The sequence below is a fragment of the Brassica napus genome, chromosome C8 (genome assembly GCF_020379485.1).
Source record: "Brassica napus cultivar Da-Ae chromosome C8, Da-Ae, whole genome shotgun sequence".
NCBI classification, from domain to species: Eukaryota; Viridiplantae; Streptophyta; class Magnoliopsida; order Brassicales; family Brassicaceae; genus Brassica; species Brassica napus.
Window position 1 is genome coordinate 16,107,756 of NC_063451.1, and position 10,598 is coordinate 16,118,353.

The following is a 10,598-nucleotide window of genomic DNA, read 5'->3' on the forward strand; positions in this document are numbered from 1 at the left end:
CTCTTATTATTCAGTTGCAAGAATAAAATTTATTTGTTATTTAAGTTGAAAATTTTAATTTTTTTTAATTTTTCTAAATATTTTTTATTGGGAAAATAATTATCCTTTTAATATATTTTCAGAATATCTGCCTCCAAAAGAGAATATTTCAAATATTTATTTTTTACTTACAACAGGTACCTTGTATTTATAAAAAAATTTAAAGACTCTATTTACTTTTAATTCTTTTAAAGTGTTTCACATAATTATAACTTTGTTTAAATTAAGATTTATTTAAAATACTACTATGTAAAGAAAAATGTGATTCTATTTTTTACAAAAACTTTATTTTACAAAATGATTTGTTTTAGTTATAATTATAAAATTTGAAATTTCAAAGACCATTTGAAAATAACAAATTATGATTTTATAATAAATAAATATTATTTAATAGAAAATAGCAATCTCTATATTAAAATAAAAAATATAGATCGACTATAGCTTATTTTTCTCTGTTTTAGCATGTAAGGCATAACCATCGACAAGAAACATTATTATCTTTTTTTTGTCAGCTATGTTCTTATCTTATACATTACATATTATTGTTTTGTATAATGGGAGGTATTTCACAATATAATTATTCATATATCAATAGTTTTATTTAATTTTATTAGTGTAATATATAAAATTGGATTCGCTTTAACATTCTTGTGCTTTTAATTTATTTTGAGATTTTGTAGGTTTTGGTCATTTCAAGAATTTGGTTTAATAATATCACTTTATATTAAAAAAGTATATATTTGTTTATTTAATTATATAATTGTTTATAAATTAATATAATAAAAACTGGTTAAAGATAAAAACATATTTTAGAATAAAAAGTATTAATGTTGTTATCCAAAAACAATTCTTTTAAATAAATAAAGTTAAAAATTAAGAAATTGAAAGATTCATAAAATGGTATAAATTTAATGAGTTATTTAAAAATTTTATCCTTAAAATAATGACACATTTATCTATCTATCTATACTATTATTTGCAAAGTGAATTTTTCATTTCAGGTTCTCACGTTAAAAGTTAGACTGGTTAAAATCAATGATACTCTTAATAAAATTTTATATATTAATAATAAATTTATATCTTATATTAGATAACTAATTATAAATTAATATGATAAAATTATCAAAAATAAAAACATATTTTAAAAAATAAGATAATTCTTATTTATTTTCTTGTTATCTGGAAATAATATTTTCTAATATAAAAGTTAAAAAATTAAGATGTAAAATCATTTATATTTATATTTATATACTCTAATTATCTTAAAAAATTTTGTATAAATATATTTTCTGAAACTAATTTATATTAATAATATTAGATGTATATGTTATATAAGATAATTGGTTATAAATTAATATAATAAAAAAAATTCAAAAATAAAACATATTAAAAAATATTTTTATATTTTTATGTTATCTGGAAATTATATTTTTCTTATAAAAGTTAAAAATTTAGATATAAAACAATTTATAATTAAATATCACTCAAGCAAAAACATTTGTATAAAGATATCTTCTAAAATATATCTAATATGTGAGTGTTTTTAAAATTTCAACTCAATAATAAGCATATATATTTTGATGAAAAGATTTGTCATATATATAATTTGGTGTTTGAATTAAATTTTTTGAGAACATGAATAATCACTTACTATACTAATTTTTTGAATTACTAAAACATAAATTAGTAAGCATTCGCTGACAAAAAAAAATAAAAAAAATAAAAAAAATAATAAGTATTCAGAAAGAAATTATGCCCTCATGTGCAGCATATATATGTTGATTATTAATTAAATAAAATATTATGTATTTCTGAAGCATGTATACTTAGAAATTTAACCATTGCATAAAATCTCTTTTTAAATACATATCAATAAAATAACAATATAATAAAGTACAACAATACATATAGTTTTAAATTCAGTTTTTCATGAGAGAACAAAATATATTAATGGTTTGTGAGTCCGTTCACTCAAAGGTTGGACTCCTATACCTCTCATCACACTGATCCTCTTAACTATGAAGGCTTCACTATTTCTCTCTTAGCATGGTTTTGTTTATAGGATTTTCCATACTAAAGTTCAATGAGATTTTTTTTCATGGTTCCAAGCTTGACCATGAACCGGTCAAGCCTAATGGGAGTATTGACATGAAGGCAAAGGAGATCATCCGGTCGACTAAAGGAAATTGGTATGTACGTATCATACAGTCTGACCGGCCGGTCCCACATCGCTATCGTTTAAAACCTACCTTGAGAGGCAGGTAACAGAACCCACTTGACCTAAATTCTTTTAGAAGCTTTGATTTGTATAAGAGGAGAGATCCGTTGGAGAAGGGATCACGTGTGTGGTTAAGAAAGATAGACGTTGGACATGTCACTATTACCTGCCTGGCGAGCCGATTTTTCTTCTAGAAACAAGCCTTTTTTATATACTATATTGGTTGATCCAGTCAGCCTCGAGAGTAACGCACTTAGTGCAATAGAGTGGACTAACCACTACACTTCCTGACCTGAATTTGGAATGTCTTTCAACTAATGCTAGAGGTGGACCAATCGTTTGTTACAGCCCACCATGTTAATCACTTGAACCGAAACCTAAGTCCAAACTAGTAAGTATTGATAATTTAGTTCACAGTGAGAATTTTATAGAAACAAGTCTTATTTATTCTTGTAATGTCAACTTGTCTTTCTATTTATAGGATGAAACCATAAACAAATCAAGTAATGAGAATGTAATATCTTTATATACTCTCGACCATAAACAATGTCTCACACTTTTTCTCTCTTTTTATGTCATCAAGATAAACAAACTCTGTAAGGACTCTTCTAGTCAAAACATGGACACTGTATCTACACGAACGAAGTAGGACGATTGACTCTGAGTACCACGTGCCAGATTGTCTGCCCTTGTGTTTGAGTCCGGGATACGTGGTTGATCTAGAAAGTACTAAAGCTTTCCTTCATCCCTTGGATTTCTTCAATGTATGTTGCAAAAACAAATCATTCTTCTAGTTCTGAGACTATATTTACCATCTGAAAACAATCTGATAATAACATCATTTAAAATTGTTGGAGGGATTTAATGCATTCCATCGCTCATATGAGAGCTTTAAATTTTGCATGTAAAGGTGACATGCATCCTCTTATGTTTCTTACCTCCATCAGTCCATACCTTTCATATATACTATACCAGCTTTGTTCTAAAAAATAATCATCCTCCTTTAAGAGTCCGCCTGTAAAACACCAATTTCTTCACTTATTCTTGAGCTTTTTTTTAAATACTTTACATTTATTCTTCTTAAACTTACGCTACTTGGACATCTTTTCAGAGACTTTCTAAATCTAGCCACTATGTTTCGGCAAAGATTAATTATTAGAGACTGTCCACTTAATCAAGAAATGCAAATCTTCTAGCGTTTTTATTGCAAAAAATGTGATTAAAGAGGGTAGATGGCAAGTGAGCCATCTCCTCTATTGCCCCCAAATGTCAAAAGCCAATCTCTAAAGGACCACATATAAAACAGAAAGAAAAATGAATTATTTTTAATTCGTTTAATAAGATAAAGATATAAAACCCTTTAGAAGTTATAAAAATTACAATTTGTACCTGGATTTTATCCACCCGACCCGACCCGACCTGCATTTGATTGGAAATCATGTAAACCGAAATCATCAAACCGTCTAACCAGTAAAACCAGTTAAACCACTCTCTCAAAATCAAACCTATTGGTTTTACTCAAACAAAACCCAACCCTGGTTCCCAAAGAAATCCCAAATTGATTACTCTTTCTTTCAACTCTCTCTCAACTCTCTCTCAACTAATCGACGACAAAACGAACTCTTGGAGAAACAGAATGGTGGAAACGAGGCGGGGTAAGAGGAAGAAGGAGAATCCACTGGGATCGGAGAAGAAAAAAAAATCCGCGAAGAAAGCAAAGTACGGAGCGATGGAGAAAATGACGACGGAGAAGTCAGAAACGACGGCTCTGGAGGAGACGACGGCTGTGGAGGAGATGACGGCTGTGGAGAAGACGAGCGATGTATCGGCGCCGATAAATGTTCTCGTGGATGTTGCGGTGGCGGTTGATGCAAGAGATGACTCTGAATTGAGAAAATCTGATCTTCCTGAGGCTCGTCCCGCTGCTCCGGTGAGTCGGAGTAGAGAATTGGAGGACGATGAAGCGAACGTGGGAGAAGAGAAGTCGGCTGCCTCTGATGAAGACAACGAAGTTGACGACGGAGAAGAGAAGTCAGCTGCCTCTAATGAAGACGTCGAAGGAGAAGAAAAGTCAGATGCCTCTGATGAAGACGTCGAAGGAGAAGAAAAGTCAGATGCCTCTGATGAAGACGTCGAAGAAGAAGAAGAATTAGAGGAAGAAGTAGGAGAGAAGGGATTAGCAAACAATGTAGAGGAATCTGGCGATGACTCTGATGGTCAAGGTGATGGTGACTGCGAACGAAGAGGGCGGAAGGCCAGCGGAAGAGGTAACACTTTGGAATAATCAGTAACACTTTGTACATTTCATTAGAACTTGATTAGAACTAGTGCTATAACATGATTAAAACTTAATTACTTGCAGGAATCTGATGGAACCTAGGTAACCGAGGTAATCAAACCAATGGGAATGTTCTCTAAGCCAATGGGAATGTTCTCTAAACCAAGGAAGTGATCGCTTAAGGAGACGAAGACGAAGCGAGATGAAAAAGCGTTTGCTTAAGTGACGTGGTTAAATGTTCTCATTGGTCATTTTTTATGGAATATTTTTGTAGGCTTGGGAGAGACGGCTGATTCAAAATTTTGTAAATGAAAGAGTGTCGGGTGTCCAAATTTTCCCTATGCACACTGTTGATGTGGCTTCATAAGGAGAGAGATAATCCAACTTTATTATTATAGATAGATAAGTTTTAATATAACATAAGTTTAACATAACACATATCATAAGTGATCGATAAGATAACATAAGTTTTAACACATAAACCCATACAAGTCTTATCAAACAAAGACTTGTATTTTCCGAAATCAAGATAACAAAGACAAAGTTTGTAACACAAACTCATATAAAACCAAGAACATAGAATCGAGAATCTCATGGACGGGTAATTAGCCTCTTAAGCTTTGCAATCTCTGCAGCCATATCATCCACCTCCCTCCTTAGGCTTCGAACTTCTTCCTCAACACCGAAAACCCATGGCTGACGAAAGTGCATCCCATCGTCCTACACGGAAAACCCAGTGTTACGCAGTTTTAATCAGTATTATACATCTAGTATCACTTCAGTATTACGCAGTTTCACTTAGTATTATACATTTAGTATCACTACAGTATTACGCAGTTTCACTCAGTATTATACATCTAGTATAACTTCAGTATTACGCAGTTTCACTAAGTTTTACGACGAAGGCAAAGATTACCTTGTATCTCTTGCAGGATAAGTACCTACGCCCAGGTAAAGTATCGAAATCTGATGGATACTTCGGATTTGGAGAAGCATCCTTCATGATTTCACCTCCACATGGGCAACGGGTTGGAATCCCGTATTGGGCATCAGCAATGAACCCTATCATGTCGTAGTGGTTCTTCAACTCCTCCATCTCCCTCATCTCCTCATGCGGATGAGTCATGATGCAAAGGGAAGGTCTCTGTTCGGGGAAGGGAAAGAGCGTCAAAAAGAGTGAAAGAGAGACAGAGGAAGGAGAAAGAGATATGTGAATGAATGGGTGAGAGTGAAAGGAAAAGAAGATAAATAGAAGATAGAATAGAGAGAGAGAGAGTTCTTGGGAAAGTGAGAGATACGACTGGAAAACTGAGTAGGGGAATCAACTTTTTGACCCAAATAGTTGAATTTTTGGGGTTTTTACGTATAGGCGCGAAAATAATTTTTATTTCCCCCCCCCCCCCCCAAAACATTTGCTCTTAGTTATACAGAAGTTTCTAGTTTTACCAATCTTCTTCATAGTTTTATTTTTTGAGATTTCTATTTTTTTTAGTTTTACGTATATTTTTAATTTTTGATCAAAGTTTTACTTTTCATTTTTGCATTACCATGTAAGCATTTGTGATTAGTGAAATAATATGTTTGAAATCAAGATTTTTGTAGAATACTCCTTTATAAGTTGATCTTACTAAGAAAGTGTTCTCCGAAAGACAATGAAATGTACAAGAGAAAATGTGAAACTATGAGCTTTTTACTACATGTTATTTTAAATATATGTTATTTTCACTAATATATTTTCAGTAGGAATATGTGTTCTATCAAAAATTAGGAATATGTGTTCTATCAAAAATTGAATACTAATTTACTTTCAAACATACTTGTCGGCAAAGAATACCATTACAAAGTTTTACTAGAAGACGTAGTATTCCAAAGTTTTAAAAAATACAAAACCGATAAAAATCAAACATACTGGAGACGATGCCTTCCAAAACCCAAAAAAATTCATTCAGTCGGATAACGTTGGTCTCCAAACAATAGCCAATTCAAACCAAAATTTTGCCTTGGTCGCCTTATGTTTTGTGTTCTTTTATGCCGTTCTCCAACAGATGGATTCCTCTTATCCTTTTTCTTTCCCTTTCTCTTGAGGCGATCCGGAGGTATGATCTGAAGCTCTTTGATGTGATCTGGTACATTCCAATCAGACTTGTTCGGCACAGAATAAATGGTCTTGTAATAAACCAATGCCCAAAGTTCCGTCCAGTAATATTTTGAGCACAACTCATGATACTCTAACTTGACCTCACGTCGACGACCAGGAGCAGCATCAACCTCAAGAAAATATAAGTAAGCAGCAAGTCCGTGCAAACAAGGACACTTCTCATAAACATACACCTTGCAGGTACAGCTCTTCGCTATCAAGTTCACAGCATAATTCTTCCCATCATCAGTGTCAGTTACTTCGTACTCAAGCTCATAACTATTTAGCTCACGCATTGGTGTTTTCTCATCTTTGCCCCATAGGTTATGCAAGTGAATCTCGACAAGAGGAACCAGTTTGGTATCCATCGATCCAGACGCAGCGTCCTTCCGATGTTCATTAAACCAGTCCGAAATTTTTTTGATGATCGTATCCAACATTGGTATTAAGGCATACCTCCTTGCCTCCTTAAACACGCTGTTCATTGACTCAACACTGTTGCTAGTGTCCAAGTTGTATTTGTCACATGGGAAATAAACCCTAGCCCATGTGTCTTTCTCAGTATGCTCCTCCACATACATAAACGTTGAAGGAAATCTCACCTTAAAAGATGCGTAAGCAGATTCGAACTCAGCCAATGTGTAATACCTTGCCAACTTCATAAATTTCCATGCGACTATGGCTTTGCTGGTATTACAGCATGCCCTCTCACATTCTGAGCCAAATGCCATATACAATGGCCATGGTGAGACCGTGGAAACACATTAGCTACAGCCGCGATGAGGCTCTGGTTTCCATCGCTCATAAACACTAATTCGGAAGAGTCTGGTATAGCAGTTTTGAGCATCTCGAAATACCATGTCTGTTGGACCCAATTTTCGGTAATACCTTAACGGACCGCGATCAAAGACATGGGCCTTAGGGGAGCTGAAGCCCATAACAAATAGTCGAGCTCGAGGAGGAGTCATCGAGGTCGCGGAGATCGTGGAACAAGAGACGGAGATCTCGGAGCAGTTACGAAGATCCCGAAGTTGGCACACTATAAAGGAAGAAGAAGGAACGTGAAGAAGGACACGTTGAAAAACCTAGAGAGAGCTACACACATACATCGACCTTGTTTTCTCCTGTTCTTAGATCATTTTCTTTACCGATCTCATTTGTGTAATTCGATCTAGTTCAACTTATTGTATTCGATCCTATTCATCAATAAAGTCTATTTTTGCCTACTGGAAACTGTTAACATCGTTGTGTTCTAAAGATATCATTGCCTACATCTTTTGTCTTCCCTAGATCAAACTCCTGATCACAATCAAATACTTAGTGTAGATTTTAGGTTCTACATTTTGGCGCCGACTGTGGGGAAGATAAACGAAAAATATCTTTGCTAAAAAACCGATCTAAGTTTCCTAAGCGCGACTATAGATCCTAACCAAACCACCGGAACCGCGCCGTCAAGAGTCAACGACATCGATCCTGTCGGACCCGACTCGGGAACTGGAGTGACACCAACTGGGTTAACGGGAACCAATGACGCGACCGAAACAGCCCAGACGCAACGAATTCCTCCAATCGGGACTTCGAGTCAAGATCGATCTCTTCTGATCAACCAGACGTCAATCCCGGAACGAGCTGGAGCTCGAGTCTGGAACCGTCCCAGAGACAGACAAGCCTATGATGACCTAACATGATCCCAATCCAGACCGAGTTTGCCGACTCCTCTAGCCCAAACTCGAGGAGAATTAACCGAACTTCGAGGAATGATGACAACTCTAATCGACGAAATTCATAGCCAAAGGATCGCCAATCAAACCATTGCTAACAGACTGGACCAAGCTGAAAGGGAACTCGCAGAGCATCGAGCTGCAAACACTCGAGAAAGAAATCAAACGCTCCTCGATCCGTTAAGAGCGACATCAAACCCCCAAAGAACCGGACTGTTCGGTACTCCAGAGATCCCGAGCGCTCGATCTGGACGCTACACGAGAGAAAATTCACAATGACCCCCACCGCAAGGCATGACCCACCGAAGCTTAAGCTACAGTGGATTGGACGAAATCGACACTGGGCTCCAACGCCCACGAAGCACTCCGATCCAATTCCGGAACGGATCAACGGAAAGGAAGGGGGAACCAAGGACACGGATCCCACCACCGAACAATTCTATCTCCGAGAATCGAACTCCATCCGCAACGAGGACCTTTCATCAAACGGGATTCGATAACCTAACGGAACAAGCTCGGAGACATGATCTTCGCGGTCCCGTCAATATCGACCCCCAAAGGGAAGACTTAGGGATCCCGACCGAAACTGGGACGTTTCATAATTATATCGAAAGGAACGACGCCGAGCTCAAAAGGATACATGCGATCGTGCATATGGCAACAAGCTCTGCCCCGGATATCAACATGGTCATCGAGGAAACGAGAAGGACTCCATTCACAAACAAACTTGCCAGCGTAAGGCTGCATCACGTCGGGAAACTGAAATTCCCCGAATACGCCAGAAACACAGACCCGAAGGCCCATGTACGAGCCTTCCGTTTAGCAATATCAAGAGCACACCTCACCGACGATGAAAAAGAAGCAGGTTACCGCCGCTTCTTCGCCGAGAACCTCATCGGGCCTCGCTCGAGTGGTTCGCAGGACTAGAAGAAAATTCAATCGACAATTTCACCCAGTTGGTATCTACGTTCCTCAAATAGTACTCAATCTTCATAGAGATAAGAGTTACCGAAGCAGATCTCTGGAATCTCAAACAAGCGCCTTTCGAGCCATTAAAAGCATACATAAACAAATTCAGAGAAATCAAGGCCAAGATCTCACATCTGAACGAGGTCGTTGCCCTCGCGGCATTAAAGAATGGTGTCTGGTTCTCATCCAAGTTCAGGGAAGAATTGGCAGTACGAGCACCTATTTCGTTGGATGACGCCCTACACCGAGACTCTTATTTCGCCAGACACGAGGAGGAGGTCGCAGCCTTGAAAAAACAGTATAGCGCGAACAAGAACAACGCAACCAAAAAGCCTGCTACTTCTAAAGATCCAACCACCAAAGGGCAACATTCCTACGCAATAAATAATTCTCCACAAAAGTCTTCAACATACGACCTCATCAAATACTGCACCTTCCATGACCGCAAGGGCCACTCGACCGAAGAATGTCAAACCGCACTTCGCAGTCAAAACGAAAATAAGAAAACCACTGAAGAAGCCGGAGAAGAAGAAGAAGAGCCAGTGACTCCAAAATCCAACCGAAAGGCCAAAGTCCCAACAAACAAAAGAGGTAGGGAGATCGAGCATGAATCACCGAGCTCTCAACCCCCAGCTCCGAAGAAAAGAGTCGACATGATTTCGTGGGGGCCAAACAACAATGCAACCGACAAAATCAAGAGCCAGACCGAAGGGAAAGTTCGTTTCAAGATCACAATAGCAATCCGCACATTGGAAAAAACCGATGAAGCCACTACCCCTCCCATTGTCACTCAGTACAACCTAAACACAGAGTCCCCTCGCGGAAAAATCCCCAACTTCAAAAGAAAGAATAAAATGACCAAAATTCGCGAGCTATTAAAAAAACCGATTGCCCAACAGATTAAGAAAAAAGACTGAATGCAGACCCTTAATCGCAACCTGTCTTGAGGGCAGAGACGCTACCGACCACCACTGACTAAGAGATGGAATATCCCGGCCCACTACAAAGGCAAAAGACGAATCGACTTCATTTATGAAGGCTCCAAGTTCTGCAATTCAGTCAACTCGATCAAAGCGTACCAACGAAGAGCCGAAAACAGCGTAGGAATAAGAGAGGCCCTATCAGGTCCCGATTATCAAATCACCTTCGACAAAAATGAGACCGCAAATCTCGATAAACCACAGGACGATGCTCTCGTAATATGACTCGACGTCGGCGGCTGCGAACTATCTCGAG

The 10,598-nt window shown here is 37.2% G+C and overlaps 3 protein-coding genes across 4 annotated transcripts; 2 read left to right on the plus strand and 1 right to left on the minus strand.

Moving 5' to 3' along the window:
* Positions 1–3,893: 3,893 nt before the first annotated feature.
* Positions 3,894–4,627, plus strand: LOC106412822 (transcription initiation factor TFIID subunit 11-like). Its single transcript, XM_013853711.2, has 2 exons — positions 3,894–4,524; positions 4,620–4,627. The coding sequence occupies exons 1-2, from the start codon at positions 3,894–3,896 to the stop codon at positions 4,625–4,627; spliced, it is 639 nt and encodes a 212-aa protein (XP_013709165.2).
* Positions 4,628–4,911: 284 nt separating this feature from the next.
* LOC106414072 lies at positions 4,912–9,393 on the minus strand. Of its 2 annotated transcripts, none has more exons than XM_048765539.1 (2): positions 5,452–5,867; positions 4,912–5,255 (listed from the first exon to the last, which is right to left on the minus strand). In XM_048765539.1, the coding sequence occupies exons 1-2, from the start codon at positions 5,659–5,661 to the stop codon at positions 5,127–5,129; spliced, it is 339 nt and encodes a 112-aa protein (XP_048621496.1). In that variant the 5' UTR covers positions 5,662–5,867; the 3' UTR covers positions 4,912–5,126. The 2 variants fall into 2 exon arrangements, 1 of the variants encoding a protein (XP_048621496.1); XR_007327373.1 differs by having other exon boundaries at positions 4,960–5,255; positions 5,452–9,393.
* Positions 8,688–10,279, plus strand: LOC106412825. The gene is made up of 2 exons (XM_013853713.2): positions 8,688–9,306; positions 9,390–10,279. The coding sequence occupies exons 1-2, from the start codon at positions 8,688–8,690 to the stop codon at positions 10,277–10,279; spliced, it is 1,509 nt and encodes a 502-aa protein (XP_013709167.2).
* Positions 10,280–10,598: the final 319 nt, after the last annotated feature.

Excerpts from the sequence above, each read along its gene's own strand:
- LOC106412822 (XM_013853711.2), top strand. The coding sequence starts at position 3,894 with ATGGTGGAAACGAGGCGGGGTAAGAGGAAGAAGGAGAATCCACTGGGA.
- LOC106414072 (XM_048765539.1), bottom strand. The coding sequence starts at position 5,661 with ATGACTCATCCGCATGAGGAGATGAGGGAGATGGAGGAGTTGAAGAAC. Across the intron at positions 5,256-5,451 it reads TATCCTGCAAGAGATACAAG|GACGATGGGATGCACTTTCG; the intron begins GTAATCTTTGCC and ends TTTTCCGTGTAG.
- LOC106412825 (XM_013853713.2), top strand. The coding sequence starts at position 8,688 with ATGACCCACCGAAGCTTAAGCTACAGTGGATTGGACGAAATCGACACT. Across the intron at positions 9,307-9,389 it reads CATCGGGCCTCGCTCGAGTG|AGATAAGAGTTACCGAAGCA; the intron begins GTTCGCAGGACT and ends CAATCTTCATAG.